Below are 18187 nucleotides of genomic sequence, written 5' to 3' on the forward strand. Positions count from 1 at the left end.
GGAATGATGTGTGTAGTAGTGTTGTGGTCTGCCAGATACACACTGCCACAAGATGATGTCAAAAGTAATTGTGCAAATCAAACCTAACCCCTCCTTTGTTTTTGCTTTTTCTAACTTTGATGCATAGCGTATGCTGAAGTTGCATATCCAATTGTTATATATATGATTTCCCCTCAGTTCCATTTAAACAAGTCATTTCCAGAGTTTGTCAAACAATCAAACACTTAAAATGAGAGCTATGACAAATACAATAAGATCAAAATTTATTTGTGATAGTTTAAATACATATTTACATTTAAACCATTAAATAATTGATCAATACATACATTAAAAACGTACATGAATGTTTGGGAGATGATGATCGTCACCTACCTTTTACAAAATATTTCATTTGCTTTCTCTTGTCATGCTAATGATATGCTAATGCAGTCCCAACTTTGTAAAAAAAGAATTCGTTAAACAATCAAGTTACATATTGTGCAATAATAAAACACACTGAATTTTAAACAGTAAGAAATACAATGTGATGTGGTATAATAGAAAATGCAGTGATCATAAAAAAAGGTATTTGCTAAATCTTAAATCAATTAACGATAATTTAATATATTAAATACAGTGATTGAAAAAACAACCAATTACTAAATTAGTAACATTATTAGTGGATCACCATGGGATTTATATTCATAAATACATAAATTCTACCAATAATTATGAAAATGTTGGGCTTGGAGGCTAAAAATGTTTTATGTGTGAAGAATTTCCCTACTACTTTTTTGTACATTTGTTCATCTTATGTCCACAGTAACATGTAACAATTTTTTAAGGAAAAAACAACATGAAGTGTTATCAGAGGTAAAAATAAATCACTTTTGACCAAAGCTGGACTGTACATTAAAAAAACAGATGAGCCAAAGTTTCATCAGCATATGCACGAAAGCTACAAAAAATGTCCAAATTCACAATTTTGGAGATTAAAGAATTTCAAAACTGGCATTGTTTATACCTGAAGGTAAATCAATAAATTTCCCTTTTCTGCGTAAGTATAGTTTAGACTTTAAAGTATGTATTTCTTTACTTTTAATCACTATTTGTACTTTTACCAAAGTATTTTTTTTTAACTCACGTATCTTATCTGTACTACTTACTTAAGTACAATGTGAGTAATTTTACCTTTATGCTTTTACGGTCATGTAAATATGTCTTTTATTATTATTATTATTTAAACGTTTGAAAACAATAGTAGTAAATACGTCCTAAATGTGATTGGTGCGACGCTCCACTCCCCGATGACGTCAACAGGGAGCGACGGTCTCGGGTTTGTGTATCGTCGCCGAGCTAACAGCTGCGCGGATTGTGTTTTGCCTCCCCACCTCCCTCTCCTCCGCGCGTCGTTGTCATGAGGTAGGAATAAGACCACTTTTAATATTTTTAACTAAGAATAATATCCGCATCGCTCTTTGTGACACGTCTAACCTTCGCCTTTGGCGCAACTTGTGCTAGCGTGTTAGCGAACGTCTAGCTTCTTCCTGGCTCTGTCACCGTGTCAACGTATGGCCAGTGCGCAACTGTTGCGGTCGTGGTGTGGTCCGAACTGCGGATGGATGCGACGCAGCGCAAAAATGAACTACGCGGCCCTCTATAATTGTGTGCGTGTGTCTGGCCGAGGCGCGTTTGTTAAGCGTGTCACGTCTGTTTGTTGTCTTTTAGCGTCGGAGGGGATCCTCAGGCTGGGACGATGCAGCGCTGTCAAAACAGCTGGGCGGTCAGATGAACGCGACACTGGCCCATTTATAAGTACATTTTATTAACACTGGGCTTTTACAAGCGAGGGGACGTGTTTGTAATGGGTGGTCTTAGCACTTATGCGATTGGTCTTAAAACAGGCACACAGATTATTGATCCATGTATGTCGTGTGCTTCAATATTGGCTTATGTACAGCGTTGATGCATTGACAAAACTTGAGCAGCCAAATTTCAGCTAGTGTGAATAATGACATTTATTTATATAGCTGCAGCTCACCTTAAAGCTGGCAAGAACTTCCAATTCCATCCCATTTCATTTTAAATAGTTTAATAATATATGGGAGATTAATAGCTCTTTAAATTCCACTCTGATACCCCGGGCCTTCAGAAATATAGCAGCATATACCGGAAAGTGGACCATGTTTAATACATCATACTATTGGATGCTGATTATTCAACATATTAATAAGTGCGGATGTGGAGAGGACGAATTTGAAATGTGATTGGCTGAACAGTAATGTTGCTAATATAGTTTTAGTTTCATGGGCCAGCACTTTTGATTCTGATATCTGATTGGTCCAAAGAAAAATATATGACATCTACACTACAAGGAGCAGTGCAGCCAAGAAAAACACTATAAAATGAGAACAGACTGTTGGGAAGAAATGAAAACAAATTACATGGAACAAATATTAGAATTTGGGTTGTAAATGTTGGTGATAGATTCTGATAGTTTAGGGTAGCAAAGAAGGCCTTCGACCACTACATTGCAGTGAGTTTATAATGTCTTAGACGGTATCTGCAGCGAAACGCTGATCTGGTGTTAATGGGGCCACGCTCGTCAGCCCCAGAATTGACCGCCCAGTCAGTTCTACGCTAAAACCAGCCCCCCAACCCATGACGGACTACTGTGAGGACGGGGGGCTGCTGTATGAGCAATCTCCTCCCATGCACATCAAAGTGGAGTCTCCCGAGGGACACTCCGCAGGGGGGGCTTCCGACAACGGCTTCCCCAGGGATGATGACGACTCGGAGGGCAGCTGTGACCAGAGCAGTGCGCCGCACCCGGGGTTGCCCTTCAACGTGGTAGTGGTGCACCCCAAACTGATGGCGCCCGGCATGTCCTCAGACGACCTCTTGTCCGTCGAACAAAGTAAGTAAAAAAACTTTGAAAATAAACGGTTGCATTTTTTTCTCTCGATTTATAAACCTTCTGTTCTTGTGTTGTTGTTTGTGATCCCTACAGACAGAGCTATGTCAGCTGCACTCGCTGCCAATGGCGCAGGCAAACGAAAAAGTCGCTTCAGCGGCGCCGAGCTGGAGGTGCTGGTGTCCGAGGTGACGCGGTGTGAAGGAGAGCTGTTCGGCCCGGCGGGGAGGCTCCGACGGCGCGAGAGGGAACGCATATGGGCCGGGATCCTAGAGAGGGTCAACGCCGTGTCCAGAGTCCCGCGTACGCTTCGGGAGGTCAAAAAGCGTTGGGATGACCTGAAAAGACGCAACGGCGGCCGGCTGGCGGACGCCCGCCACCGAAGCTGGTCCCTGCCCTCCGGCAGAGCGTCGATGCTCGGACAATCTTCGCAGTCCAGCCCCAGGCTTCAACACGGCAAGCAAAAGCAAAGCTCCAGACCGAAGCCCACGTTCACATGCTTTCCTGAGTCGGACACAGGTAAACTGTTTTGACTTGCTTGGTATATTTGGGGCTTTACAAAAAAGTACAAAAAAACACTATACACATGCACTAACTGCTTTGGGCAAAACAGATGTAACAATATTTTGTTACATGGCACAACAAATGTAAGTTGTAATTTACTGTTTTTCTATATTGTTTATTTGTTTTATATTTATGGCCTAGGAGTGTTTTTCCACTTTCTGTGATTATGACCTTGCTATTATGGAGGACCAAAACGGCCAAAATTTAAAATAAATAGACTAAATAAATAAATAACTAAAAGTGAAAATAAACACAGATATAAAAATATAATAAAAAAAAAAAAGTAAAAAAAAATATATATAGTTGCTCGACAAGTTGTGGTGACAGTGGACAAGAGGGTCGTCCATTGCTGGAGCTCTCCATGCAAGCCGGTATATTCCTTGTTCGCCGACCTGCTCACTCTAGGCAGTTTGCAACAGCGGAGCCCAACCCAAGACACGCTTAGGACCGCCCCCTCATTTGAATATCATTTTGACCCGACAGCGTGTCTGCAGCATGAAATAAATAAATGTGAGAGCAGAGCGTTTTATTCTATTTATATATTTATTTTTATTTTTTTAATCTTGTTTTTTATTTTTGTTTTTATTTTTACTTTTATTTAGGGATTTATAAATATATATATTGTTTGTATTTCTATTTTTATTTATTTGTTTGTATTTAATTTTTGACTTATGTTTTTATATTAGTTTTTATTTTCACTTCTATTTATTTATTTATTTATTTAGTCACTTATTTATTTTTAATTTTGGCAGTTTTGGTCCTTCATATGCTACTCCGTTAGCGTATGTTCTGCCTGGGGTACAAATTGATGGTTACATTGCCACCACAGGAACAGAACTTTTCGACAGAGGACCCCCAGACCCTCTGTATGAGAAATAGTACAGATTTTGCCAGTAATCCACTAGTAGACCAGGGGTGGTCAAAGTATGGCCCTGTGGCGTTAATCTATTCTTTTTTTCCTTTTCTTTTTTTCTCCTAAAATTGATTAATTGATTATTATTATTTTACTATCATTTATCATTTTAGATAATTGGGTTATTTTATTTTTTTATTTTTTTAATTGGCTAATTAATTATTTTTTTTTTTTTGTTAATTATAAAATCCATAGCTGTGAATGAATTGTTAGTGTTTAAGTATTATATACAGGATAAAAAGTATTTTTTTATTCCATCAGTGATGATCTGTCAATAAAGTGTGGCCCTTGAGCACTAAAGTTGGCACTCTTCCATTTGAGGGCCGTATACAGAAAAATGGATGCTAGGGCCGCTTTGAAATTCCTTGACTTTATTAAACATACTGAAATCAATCAAACAAGCAATGATTGGTTTATATTTCCTAATGATTGAAAAATGTCTACATAAGAGCGTCTTTGTTAAACATGATAAAGCAAATAGTTGAGGATTTTCTAGATTTTTGGTTGGCCTGGGCCCTGTGTCCCGCTAGACTAGATCCAGCCGCGCACTCAACCGCGACTAAATCCTATTTCCTAATTCAGAAGCACAACAAAAGCAAACTGTAGTGAGATAACCCTAATTAATGTTCATAAATTGGACATTGACACAGAGCAGAAAGTGGAAGACATTGAATACGCTTTATTCACCACATTGTTTTGAAGGGAAATGGTGGTATTATTTTAGTTGTAAATAGTTTATTTGTAAATATACTTTTAAAACACCTTGTCAAATGTCATTTTTAGTACACGGCGTGGGCTGCTGAAAATGAATGGCGGGCTACAAATGACCCCCCTGGCTGCAGTTTGGATACCACTGCCCTTTAAAATAGCAGCGGGCCATGCTTCGAAAACAAATTTTCTGCTCACCTTTTCAGGTTTTGGAGGGGAGGGCTCCGAGAAAGATGCCTTGGACAAGGATGACGACAATCCAGAGCACGAGCGAGACGTTGGGGTTCCTGACTGTGAAGACGAAGACAACAGCATGGAAGACAAACTCGGCCTCGGGTTAGGCCTGGGCATCGGAGCCCCTCCCACCTCCGAACGATGGCTGCCTCCCTCCCCGCTGTACAGCGCCCCGTTCCTCAACGGCAGCCCGGAGCCCAGCAGCCCTCAGCCGTCGCTCGGACCACAACAGGGTCCCCTGGAGGCCCCGCCGCGCGGCTCCTGGCTCGAGGATGAGCTCCGAGGCCTGGGAGAGGCAGCGATTCAGCTGGGAAACCGCGTGGACACCAGTCTGCGGGAATTCGCCGACTGTTTCCGACAGGACATGAGAACGCTCGTGGCCTCGCAGGAGGCGCTGGCGCTCAGTCTCCAGCAAAACAACGTCCTGCTGCAAAGGCTGCTGGGAGTGCTTGAGGCGCAGCAGCAGCAGCAACAACGCGTGCAACAGACGCAGTACTCGCAGGCATCGCAACAACCACCGCCACAGCAACAGAATGAAGTACAACAACAACAACACAAACTACATCAGCTCCAGCTGACTCGGCATTCAGACAGCCCTTCCGCCGGAACCGTGGTTCCTTCGCCGTCCTCGCCTGACCTACAAGTCACTTTTCCCTCGCACCCGCCCGCGGGCGTGAACGGGTGCGCGCAGAAACCGCGGCGAGGGAGAGCTTTCGATCACAGGCGCAGGAGACGACGCTGAGAACCGAAGGGGCCGGCTGACGGTTAAAAGCACACACTTTTACATACTTGATCATTAAGGATGTGACGGTGAATCTTGTTTTTGTTTTCTATTAATATAGTATTTGGAGTCTTGCTTCAGAAATACCCGTTGCACTTAAAAGTTGTCCGTAGAAAGAACTATTAGACGTGAGCTTATAGGGTGGCCTTAAATATAAATTTAACTGTACATATTCTTGCGCTGTAAAACCTCCTGACAAATAGAGTTGAGGAACAACTCGACCCCTTTAGACACATTTTTCCTAGTCCAAAATTTACTGGAGGTCCTGGTGTTTACGTTCATGCTTTTCAATAGAGCTTGTAATGTATACACAACATTGTCATGTAATGAAATGTCTAACTTTTGCGGGGTAGGATGGTTAAAACTAGGGCTGAACAGTTTTGAAAAATAATAATAATTTTAAAAAATCCCCCGTCAATATTGCGATTCCGATTTAATATGCAATTTTCAAATTTTTTTTTTTAAACAAACAAGCAATAAATTATTTTGTATTACAATAAACAATATCAGATTTCTTTGTATACATAAATGTTTGTGGTCTCATAGCTTAAGGGTATGCAAAAAGCGTTCACTATGACGTCACAAAATGTGGCGTAATCATAAACCAAGAAGTCATAAATCAGATTACAACAATGCAAACTAATCTGTGGCTTTATAACTTTAACTTTGAATGAAACAATCATATGTAAATATAAAAAAATAAAACCTACCAACCGACCAAAATGAAGCAGTTTTTTTTTTCCTTCCAAATTGCAGCCGTTGCGATTTGAAAATTGCATTCTATTACATCGTGATGTTGATTTGAATTCGATTTCTTGTTCAGCCCTAGTAGCCAACAATACTACTCCCAAAAAGTTCGGGATATTCAGCTTTCAGGTGAAATTTCAGGTGAACTTAAGCACAACTTGCTGTTATCTAACAAGAAACTGAGACAAAAATTCACAACAGTTCACCACTAAATTCTCAGGTTGAATTAGAATTAGCAACCTGTTCACGTTTTGACATCATGAGACAAAGATGACACCTAAAAATCGATCAACGGTACCGTGCCATTATAATAAGGCTTCAAACGGGAAGAGGAACATGGCCACTGAGCGTTCGAGTGTCATAAGGTGAGCTGCAGAGAGTGGTAGAGTCACAGAAAGGCATCTTGAAATTTCACCCTTATATCCCAATATGCCTAACTTTTTGTGCGTATTGTATATTGTATTACAACTGCTATTGTAACTACCTGCTAATGTATGCCTGTGTTTTAGCAGTTTCATTGTGGATACTTTTTCAACTTTGGCAGCACATTAAAAATGTGTTGAGTTTAATGCAATCTGAGACAAAAAAAAGAAAACGAAGAAAAAAATAAAGCACCCGTTTTTGCTTGTATGCACTATCAAGAAAAGCTAGAGACATAAACAGTACGTTTGTCAAATTCTAGGGTGGAATTAGATCATACGTAAATATGTCGGCCAATTATATTTCTGCATGCAGTGCGATTTGTGTGTAGATTGTCTAAAAACTAAAGCAGCATATTGCTATCATATTTATAGTTTTGCACAAGCTATATTTTGTAATGTATTAACACATAAATAAAAGTAAGGCTGGTTGATCACCTGTGGCATTCTTATAAAACAGGGTCAAACATTTCATAGTTGGCACTAGTGGCGAGTTTTAATTTGAAATCTCGGCACGCAGAGAAACGCCATTTCCGCTTTGAGCTCGGTGACTGGCGAAGCTCAGCTTGCAGAGTAGCGTAAGTGCAAGGGGGAAATATGGCTACTGTATCCCTACAGCAGTGTCCAATAGAACGTAACTTCTTGACCGAGTAAGTAAAACCATTTCCAGTTTGCAAGACAGGCGCGGTTGTGTTGGAAAGCGCCTCGGGCTAGGAGGGGAGAAACCACATAAACCACTCCGGGAGCGCGAGAGTGGCGAACGGCGTATGTTATTAACCTGAGCCAAAAATGGCCGAGTCACCAGGAGGCGAACGACGGCGGACCTTTGACTTTTCTGAGTCCGAATACGAGGAAGACTCGGAAGAAAATGGTACGTGTTAGCTCCAGTCTGCTGGCTAACAAAACTTTGCTCCATGTACAGTCAGTTTCTGGGCCAGTGTTGTTTTGGTTATGTTTTAATTAAAGATGTACAGATAGTTAACCGTCGTACGTATATATTTTATTTTTATTTTGTCCTGATCAACCATAAAGCACTTTATTTCTGACTTATATTTTTTGTTGTTTGACTCGCAACCCTGTTCCAAATATATATTTATTACCTGATAAACCTAACTATTTCTGAATAAATCATTTACGATTCAAGGAAATAAAATGTTATTCAAATATTTCAATTTTAGCATTATCATTCCAGTATCAAATTGTACATAAATGCAAATGTTTTGTTCAAGATACATGCTATGCTGTGCTAACTGGTCAAGAACTAACTTGGCTACATTTATACGAAGAAAAACTTGGGTGTTAGTCTTTTGGCAGTGGATATTTTTGCCGTAACCGACAACTGTCCTGCTAGCGCTATTTTGACGTGAACGAACGGCTCAGATTGGTCAATCTGGGCGTGGTTCCTTCCTCGCTCCACCCCCTTCCGTGTCCATTTTCCAAGTTTTCATTTTATTTTGCCGCTGGTAGACTACTATCGGCATTACCTGCCTAACCCTAAACATAACCTCAAGCTTTTAGCATTACCAGCCTAATCATAACCATAACCCTCAGAGCATGTACTAAGCTCTTGTCAAGAAATTATGGATATAGTGTATTATATATATTTTTTTAATTGCTAAAAGCAGGATTCCAACCCATGACTCGCACTTTTAGGGCGAGTGCCTTAACCATTATGCCACGAGCGAGTACATATTCACTGGCTCAAAATGCGTTTTTGTACTTGTAGTTGTCACGCGATTCACGGCAAAATAGTGCTAAGTGCTAAGGTCACTGCAATACATACACTTTGTAGTATTTTTCTGAGGATGCGTTAGATTGAATGACACTCCACTGAAAAAAAACATGAAAAATAGAAGTGAGAATTTAGGTCTGTCTACTCACGGTAAGAAATTAGCTTGATGATGTTGCTTTAGCTCACTTTAGATGGCTTAAACAGGTTGTGGATGTTCAGAGACTTTAGATTTTAATTACTATTATTTAAAATATTCACTAAATGATTATTTTTTTTTTTTACAGAATGAGACTACAAAGTTTGTAATTCTCCAATTCTTTAACGCACAACTGTCCAATCAAGCTAGCTGCTTGCATTTTGTCATTTTGCTCTAATTTGCCTTGTGTGTGTACATTTATGTTTTGTATCAACCCATAATTGTGTTTAAATTGATCAAATGTTTTCACTGGTTTCCATTTTCAGTTTTAGAGACTACTGAGAAAGTGCTCCCAGAAAAGCAAGCTCTTTCTGATGTAGAGGAAATTCATGCGAAGGCTGATGGAGCAAGCGCTGCGAAAGAACCATCTGAAGATCCAGCGGAAGCCGAGTACTCCATAGAGTACGTGCTTCAAGATCACGGCGAGGCTGACAAAGGGAAGGACGTTGATTCGAAAACCAACCCTAAAAAGTTTCGTATGGTGTGCAACGAGTGTGGAACGTCCTTCCCCCGTCGAGAAATGTTCTACCTTCACCGCCACTATCACGCACACAAGGATGAACTGGTTCCCCTCAAATGTTTAGAATGCGGACTTTCCTTTAAGGACCGTCGCAGCCTCATGAAACACAGACATGTGCATACAGACCAGCCAAAGTATGAGGAGGAAGCTCGTTTTCAGTGCGCGGCGTGCGATCAATTTTTCCCCACGGCGCCAAAATTGAGGCGTCACAAATGCGACGATACCGACGACATGCCTTATCATTGTACCCTGTGCCGCAAAGAGTTCGTCGTCAAGTGTGCCGTCGCCAAGCACATGCTGAACCACTCTGAAGACGGCATGTGGACGTGCAAGGAGTGTGGTCGAAGCTTTCCCGACTACAGGACGATGCGCTGTCACCAGCGATGTCACCCTGTCCTTAAACCCTACGTCTGCCCGGAGTGCGGCGTGGCCTTCACGCACTTCTCCATCTTGGAAGCCCACCGGCGCAAGCACGCTGAGGGACTACGCTCTTTCCTGTGTCCCATTTGTGGTAAGACCTTCATGTACCAGAGTCTGCTTCAACAGAGTCAGAATCTGCGCACCGGCGACAAGCTCTTCCATTGTCCTGATTGTGGTAAGAGTTTGTTTTTGATATTTAAAGGCACGTTGTCACAAGCTTAAGCTTCTTTCTTCTTCCCACCAAGCAGACCCCTTGGGTCTGCACCGGCGCGAGGGAAAGAACGCTTAACTGTCTCCTTTGTCCCCAGACAAGCAGCTCACCAGCCAACCTGAGAGGCAACAAGACATTTCGTGAGGTGGAAGTACGAGTCACGAGAAAAGCGTCCAGCCACACCTGGAGATTGAAAAGGTTTGGGACAAAGGGCACACCTCTCCACACTGCCCATTAGGTGTGGGAATCTTTGACTGTTTCACAATTCGATTCAATCGCGATTTTTTTGAGGGGTCTGAGATTAGATTCGGAATAGATTTTTGATTCAGAAGGATTTTTGATTTGATTGACAATTATTTCTGCTTCAATTTATAGATGTACAAAGGATTGTCATCATCTACTTTAGTCTGACTCGCTAATGATAATTAGCTGCACTTCTATCACTCAAAAGAACGGCTATTCATTCAAAACACTTCAGGAATGTTTACAGAGGAGCATCTTAACATTACTCACCGGCATATGCTCTTCCTACGCTCAGGCATGTGATTTTTCCGCTAATTCGCGGAATTCCGCTTTTTTTATCTCCCCCCAAAAAAAAAAATCCGATTTCGTCTCTCTACAGCATTCCGTTTTAGTGTTTCCGCAACTGAAATGAAACCGATCTTGTGATTGGCGGAAGTCTCCGTGTTGACCAATAAGAGCGCTTGTTATAAAGGCATAGGAGTATGCCATTGTTTGTAGACCAATAAACGCGCTTGTTATAAAGGCATAGAGTATGCCATTGTTTGTTGAGCAATAAACGAGCTTGTTATAAAGGCATAGAGTATGCCATTGTTTGTTGACCAATAAACGCGCTTGTTATAAAGGTATAAGAGTATGCCGTTGTTCATTTCGCACACGTTTTTGCCGAGTGTTTAAAGAAAGATGTCCGTGATCGAACGCAAAGATGCTCCGCGAGTTAAGGAAATTGACAAACTCGTAAAAAACAAGTTTCGCTGGGACTGGTTAGAGAAGGACATATCGACAAATGTTGGAAAGAAGACTGTGACGAATTTGTTCAGTGACTTCATTCGGAAGATCGATCGTGCCGGGAAAGCGCTTTGCATTTGGTGCCGTGATACCATTGACTATGGCGGGAGAGGTTTCAAAGCTCTTGAAAGTCACGCAAAGAGCAAAAAACACGTAAAAGAACTCCAGTCAAGAACAACAAATTATTCCATCGCTGGAAGTTTTGGTGCCCAAACGAAAACTCCAAAACTTTATGGCCTCCATCCCTTATTGACATCACAATCGGGAGCGGTAATGGAGAGACGTGATCCACCCCAACAACCTGCACCAGTTGCTGATAGAGTCGTGAATTTTGAGGTAGGTGGTAAACTTTTCAAATTAATCGGAATCAAATTTTCGAAAATATTATAACGTAATAAAAATGGCCTTAACTATTTAACATGGTTAATCCACAAACTCAAATGAATGCTGCATGTTAGCACTTTCAGTTTTCAATATGTTGACTGTCTACAGTATGCAGTTAGTACAGAGATGATCGAAATTATTGTGTTTTTACCAGAGCTTGCTGCATGAGGTATTTTATGTTTTTGTTATGCATTATGTATTAAATTAAGAATGATTGATTAAATGATTTATTGCATGGTAAATATTATTTCCAATGGTTAAAGATAATTTATTATTTTGTAGCTAATTTGCAACGTTTTTTGTTACCATAATAAATACTCTGACATGTGAATGTGCATGCAAGTTTAGACTAAATCCTTTTTTATTTACTTTGGTCGCATGACATTTAGGATTATAATTCAAATAATTATTTAAATTATTTAATTGTTTACTGATTATTGTTGAATTTCTTTTATTCTTCAGGCAATGCTGTTGGGAGTGCTGGCCGAAAATTCTCTTCCGTTCACCATGGCCCCAAAGCTCATCACACTGTCAAAGGAACTGGCAAGGGATCCAAAAGCTCTGAATGGACTGTCCATGGATAGAACCAGTGCATCATACAAAATGAAGTATGGCCTTGCTCGCACTATGCTTGATGAGACTTTAACAAACTTAAGATCCTCCCACTTTTCAATGAACATTGACGAGTCCACCAGCAACAATCTACACCGTGTCCTGTGTGTACTCGTCAGCTATTTCTCCCCGTTGACAAAGTCTGTTGTGGTGGAACATTTAGCATCTTTGAGTGTTGTTAAAGTTGACAGCAAATCTCTCTTTGATGAACTCTCAGCCCTGATGACCAAGAACAATATTCCCTGGAGCAATTTGGTGTCTGTGTTGATGGACTCATGTGCAGTGATGCGGGGTTCCAAATCTGGAGTTGAGACGCGTTTGCGAGGGGGACCAGCACCACATCTCCTTGACATAGATGGGGATACCTGCCACCACATCCACAACGCCTCCAAGTATTTTTGCAAGCCATTTGAGTACAAGATTGAAGGACTCCATAATGATCTCTTCAATGATTTCAAGTGGTCAACCGATCTGAAGGAAGCTCTTCAAGAAATTTGCTTTCTTACAGGCATCACCTTCACCATGCCAGAGAGATTTGTCGGCCATCGATGGCTTTCAAACTATGATGTTTCAATGTCCACCTTACGCCTCATGGATGTCTTTACCATCTTCTACCATGCATTTCTTGGCAGAGAAGATAAAGAACTCTATCTCCCCACCATCATGGCCATCTACCACAAGAAGGATATTCCAAGAGAAGTCAAAGCCAAACTCAGACATACAATCAGCTTTAGGCAAAAAGCACATGACTGAGGAAGGAAGGAGGAGGAAGCAGAGGATCTATGAGAAGATATTCTTCACAAGATTGGATACGCTTCTCACCCTCAACCTGTACACAGCAGTTCTGCCCTTGCTGAAGAACTATGTGATCACCTTTGAGACGAAAACACCAATGATCCACAAGCTGAACGACAAGCAAGTGGCCTTCTTCAAGAAGTTCTTGTCCTGTTTCCTGAAGCCAGAGTCCATTCAAGGCTGTAAACTGACAGAAATTGAGCTGAACAACAAAGCCAACCAACTCAGAGAAAAGGATATTTTCTATGGTGGTGTCACCAGCAAATTGATGGATTCTTCCAACAAGTCGTCAGTTGTGTTCAAGTTCAAAGCCAAAGCCAAGGCAGCATATCTGGCATGTGGACTGTACCTTCAGAAAAAGTTGCCCATGAACAGCAAGCTTCTGAAAGCAGCCTCTGCCATTGACCCACTTGCCAGAGGACACAGCTTAACTTTAAACCTACTGAAGAAGCTGTCATCGTTGGTCACCAATGTCCTTGATGAGTCAGAGCTGGGGAACTATGATCTCGAGGTGAGAGAATACCAGTTGGACAGTGAGTTGCCAACACCTTTGGACTCAGAGGGGAAGGCAATTGCACTGGATCGTTGGTGGGCTCAAGTCTTTGCTGTTGGAAGATACCCAACCTTGGCCAAGATGGTGAAGGCTCTCATGAGTTGCTTCCATGGGCCTCAAGTAGAGGGGGCTTTCAGTGTCATGGGTGATGTCCTGAACCCCAGAGCATGCAGAATGGACATAGCCACATACAGTTCTATTCAGACTGTGAAATATGCCCTAAGAGCAAGAAAGACCACCTCTGTCAGCCATTTTGGCAGGAAAGACATTCTGATGGATCCTGTGCAGTCCAAACTGTGCCTAAATCTGAGGACATCCTCCAAAAGGTACAGGGAGGAGAAGGATGCAGAAGCAGCTATGTTGTCTGCAAAACGAACAGAACTTGCTGTGAAACAGGACACTCAAATGAGCAAGGCTGCCTCAAGAAGAACCATCAAAGCTGCACAGAAGCAGGCTAGAAAGACCCATTCCAAAGCAATGAAGTCTAGGAGGAAGTAGTGTTTGTGTCATGTGAATGGATTGTGCTCAAGAATGAACACTTGTATATTCCTGTAAATATGTTGAATGTTTTAATGAGCAAAAAATAGAAAAACATTATTTATGACATAAATAATTTTTGAATGTGACTGATTTTGAGTTGACTAAAACTGCAATTTTATATGGGATAGTTCAATATACATTGGAAATTTATGCTGTTGTTTTGTCTATTTCTTTGTCATCTGAGTGCATTGAAAGTACTTAAAATCACGGAAAACCCATGAGCTACGGGGGGCTTCGCCCCCCTGGCCCCACCACCAGGGCGCTGCCCTGGACCTAGCTGGGTGCCTGCGGCCCCCAGACCACCGGCTAAATTTTCAGATAATTTCACTTTGGTCAAATCACATGCCTGTACGCTGCAAAAAAAAAAAAAAAAATTTTATTGACATAACTTTTTTCCTTTTACTCTCTAATGTGGCTACAACTAAGCAGTGTATCAGAACGCGTGGAACCACACTGCCCCTAAGTGGCCAAATCATGTACAGCATGAACAGCGCTCCCAATAAAGGCACACGCAAACAAGGGCAAGACAGTATAAAATAATTTTTATAAAATCTTACTAAATGAGAATCGCAATTCTTATGAGAATCCTTTTTGGGGGGGTTTACGAATTGTAAACCCAGCCACCCACTGATGGTCAAGGATAGACTCAGCCGCTGGTGAGCTTGGTGAGTAACTTTATAGAACAAGATAACAAAATAAAAGCGTAATAAGCGTAGAGTATGGATATGGTTAATAAGTGTAGGGGTTTCCTATATCTTTCAAAATGGATATAAATACTGTATATGCTTACTATTTTGTGGATTTTAATATATCAGGTGTTGTTAATTTGAACTACTTGTAATTTGTTTTTTTATGAAGGACCAAACATGCTAAAATAAATAAAAGTGAAATGAAACGGATATAAAAATATAATTCAAAAATTAAATACAAAAAATAGATATATAAATGGAAATAAAAACAACAAAAATATATACCTAAATAAAAGTTAAAAATAAAAATAAAAACAAGATTCAAAAAAGAAAAATAAATATTAAAATAAATATGTAAAAATATTTAAATATCAATCAATAAATTAAAAGGTCATGCTACAGTCATATACAAGGGTTAATAGCAACCACTGTGCTAAATACAAAATTGTGATGTTTACGTCAATCTGTGCATGCCGTAAAACGGCTGCTCTGGTTAATGTAGTGGCACATACAACTGACAGATCAGAATCTACGTCACATGTAAACAGTTGACCAGAGATCTTGAATGAAAATTACAAAAAAAGGGTCTCCATGTAAACCCGGCAGCAGAGACAGACAACCAATCACACAATCACTGATTGGCAACTTAACCTACTATTCCGAAACCAATGTCAGGTGAACGTACCAGCGGCTACTTAACCAACCACATTTGATGTTCATGTGTGCAGGCTTTGGAGGAGGATGGTCCAAGAAAGATCTTTTGGACAAGGATGACGACAAACCAGAGATGTTGGGGATTCTGACTGTGACTGTCTTTACATCAGAGCACCGCCAACCTCCGAATGATGTCCGCCTTTCCCTCAAGAGCAGCCTGGAGCGCAAGCCGTCGCTCAGAGCACAACAGGGTCATCTCGAACCTCCCACGGGGCTCCTGGTTTGAAGACGAGCTACGAGGGCTCAGAGATGCAATCATTCAGCTCGAAAAACGCGTGGATGAGGGTCTCGAGGAATTTGCTGACCGTTTCAAGAAAAAGGGCATGAGAACACTTGTCGCAGAAGGTGTTGGCACTCCATCAAAATCCTCCTGCAGAAGCTGTTGGGAGTGCCGGAGGCGCAGCAAGAACACGCGCAATGAACGCACCACTTGAGACATTGCAGCAACAACATTTACGGTCGAAGATTGAAGTGCAGTGAACACCTGCTATTAGCGGGTTGTAGTGACTGGCGAAAAGATGTGAACATTTGATTCTCCCTCCTCTTCCCCCTTCGTAATTGCATAGGACACCCAGCAAAACGGAACATCTCAAATGCAAATGGAGGGGGAAAAAACATCTGTTAATTAACAACAAAATTCCACAATATGGCAGCAAAGTACAGTAATAAGCTAAAAAACAAACACAAATGCAAGGGTTCCCTGTACCTCGGCATGTAATAGAGCAACAACGCAAACTGCATCAGCTACAATTCATTCTGCATTCAAGAACTGCGTAGGCTATTGCTATCTTTTTAGTTCAATGCTATATATTTTGTAGATATGAAATGTATTAAAGTGGAAATAAATGTTGAATGGCCACAGAGCTCTGGATTTTACTTTTTCTCTGCACTTCTGCAGGTTTTCTCTTGTTACTCCGGCTTCCTCAAACATTGATGACTAAACTGCCTTAAGCATGTTTTCAAGTTTTATGGTTCAGGGGATGCCTTACAATTTTTTTCCCCAAGGTCTTATTTTAATCAATTAAATATTGTAATGTGTACTCCTAGTTGCAATATGATAAAAAAAATTATGTTTGGATTCATGTATTTAAATATTGATCGTTTGGAAGCTAGTAAAAATGCTGCACACTAATTCACAAAGTGTCCTGCAAAAGGATGACAGATTTCGAGATTTTAATTGGCCTGAATCTATAGATGTGGGGATGTGTTACTGTTTTTTTAGTGTGCTACCCCTATGTAGCTATGCATGCAGAAATTCTGACTATTTCTTGCAAATTATTTTAATTATATACCCCACCTTCTGCACCAAAATTATCTGAAATATGCAGGCACACTTGCTTAGTGTTAATTTTGTCAATGAAAACTAAACAAAAATAATTTTGTCAACACACATTTTTCAATGTATTAAAACCCTTATTAATAAACAATAACTGGGACTAAATCAGTATGTATTTTCGTCGACTAATGAAGAGACGAAAATGCACTTCACTTAATAAAAACTGGACTAAAATCGATAGCCTTTTTGGTTCATGAACAAAAACGAGACGAAAACTTTGATTTTGTAAAATCTTGTCCCTGACACTGTCATGTGACACAGTGACCCCCCCCCCCCCCCCCCCCTTCAAATCTGCAGCTTGCGAGTGCAACATGCACAAACACATGGGGACAGACAGGAGGTAGATTCACGGTGAGAGGTTAATAGAAAGTAAATTATACTGTAGTTATAACGTAACATTAATCCAACGTCTTTAATTAATGTTCCAACAATAATGTTAAGCCGACCACTAACTAATTCTGGTTAATTTACTAGCCATAGTAGCCACTTGTTGATATGCTGTAATTGTGTTTTGTTTTTCAAAAAAAAAGAAAAAAGATAACATTTTATGTGAAATAGTTTTTGAAATGTTCAACATAATCTGCTGACAAAAAAATAGACTAAAACGTTGACAGTTTCTGTTGACTAAAACTAGACGAATACAATTGTTTTCTTGGACTAAAATGAAGACTAAAGTGCTAGGTTTATAGTCGACTAACAATGGACTAAATAGAAACAGGATGAAATTGACTAACTATGATAAAAACTAACAAGCAGAATTGAAACTGGACTAAAACTGAGACGAAATTAAAAAATGGCGGATAAAATTAACACCACTCGGGAGCCTAATAAGGGAAAGTGGTATAGTATAATTGATGGCTGTAAATTAACGCAGGGCAGCACGATGATCAAGCCTTGGTAGCACAAATGAGATTTGGGGTTTGAATTTTGGTTCTAGTATGAACTTGAGTTTACATATTCTCCCTGTGCCTGTTTGGATACTCTGGAATTCTCACACTTTGCCAAAATAAGTTAGGTGTTTTTTTTTGTTTTTTTTTGTGTGTGTGTCCTGTGCCTCTACTCCTCCCCTTGCCCAAAGTCAGGTAGGATCGGCCCAGGTCAGCCGCAAACTGAATGAGGACAGTCGCAACATAAAATTGATTGTTGTTTAATACAGTCGTCCAATTTCAGTTTTACTTTGAAACCTGGGAGCGGAAA

At 40.5% G+C, this 18187-nt stretch overlaps 2 protein-coding genes across 5 annotated transcripts; both read left to right on the forward strand.

The window, feature by feature from the left end:
- The first annotated feature begins 1290 nt into the window (after window positions 1–1290).
- LOC147172191 (uncharacterized) lies at window positions 1291–7693 on the forward strand. The gene is made up of 4 exons (XM_086079114.1): window positions 1291–1401; window positions 1708–2896; window positions 2990–3412; window positions 5285–7693. Exons 2-4 carry the CDS (start codon window positions 2641–2643, stop codon window positions 6052–6054), a joined length of 1449 nt encoding a protein of 482 aa, XP_085935240.1. The 5' UTR covers window positions 1291–1401; window positions 1708–2640; the 3' UTR covers window positions 6055–7693.
- Window positions 7694–7801: 108 nt separating this feature from the next.
- On the forward strand, window positions 7802–16517 carry LOC147172192 (uncharacterized). Of its 4 annotated transcripts, none has more exons than XR_015095417.1 (4): window positions 7802–8130; window positions 9454–10302; window positions 10436–12359; window positions 15669–16517. XR_015095417.1 is itself a non-coding variant. In XM_086079115.1 (3 exons), the coding sequence occupies exons 1-3, from the start codon at window positions 8049–8051 to the stop codon at window positions 10480–10482; spliced, it is 978 nt and encodes a 325-aa protein (XP_085935241.1). In that variant the 5' UTR covers window positions 7802–8048; the 3' UTR covers window positions 10483–14401. The 4 variants fall into 4 exon arrangements, 1 of the variants encoding a protein (XP_085935241.1); XR_015095419.1 differs by having other exon boundaries at window positions 10436–10576; XR_015095418.1 differs by having other exon boundaries at window positions 7803–8130; window positions 10436–10536.
- Window positions 16518–18187: the final 1670 nt, after the last annotated feature.

Source organism: Leptonotus elevatus, chromosome 6 (assembly GCF_054856555.1).
Source record: "Leptonotus elevatus isolate MCC_2025b chromosome 6, RoL_Lele_1.0, whole genome shotgun sequence".
NCBI classification, from domain to species: domain Eukaryota; kingdom Metazoa; phylum Chordata; class Actinopteri; order Syngnathiformes; family Syngnathidae; genus Leptonotus; species Leptonotus elevatus.

Excerpts from the sequence above, each read along its gene's own strand:
- LOC147172192 (XM_086079115.1), top strand. The coding sequence starts at position 8,049 with ATGGCCGAGTCACCAGGAGGCGAACGACGGCGGACCTTTGACTTTTCT. Across the intron at positions 8,131-9,453 it reads GGAAGACTCGGAAGAAAATG|TTTTAGAGACTACTGAGAAA; the intron begins GTACGTGTTAGC and ends TTCCATTTTCAG. Across the intron at positions 10,303-10,435 it reads CTTCCATTGTCCTGATTGTG|ACAAGCAGCTCACCAGCCAA; the intron begins GTAAGAGTTTGT and ends CTTTGTCCCCAG.
- LOC147172191 (XM_086079114.1), top strand. The coding sequence starts at position 2,641 with ATGACGGACTACTGTGAGGACGGGGGGCTGCTGTATGAGCAATCTCCT. Across the intron at positions 2,897-2,989 it reads CCTCTTGTCCGTCGAACAAA|ACAGAGCTATGTCAGCTGCA; the intron begins GTAAGTAAAAAA and ends TGATCCCTACAG. Across the intron at positions 3,413-5,284 it reads CTTTCCTGAGTCGGACACAG|GTTTTGGAGGGGAGGGCTCC; the intron begins GTAAACTGTTTT and ends TCACCTTTTCAG.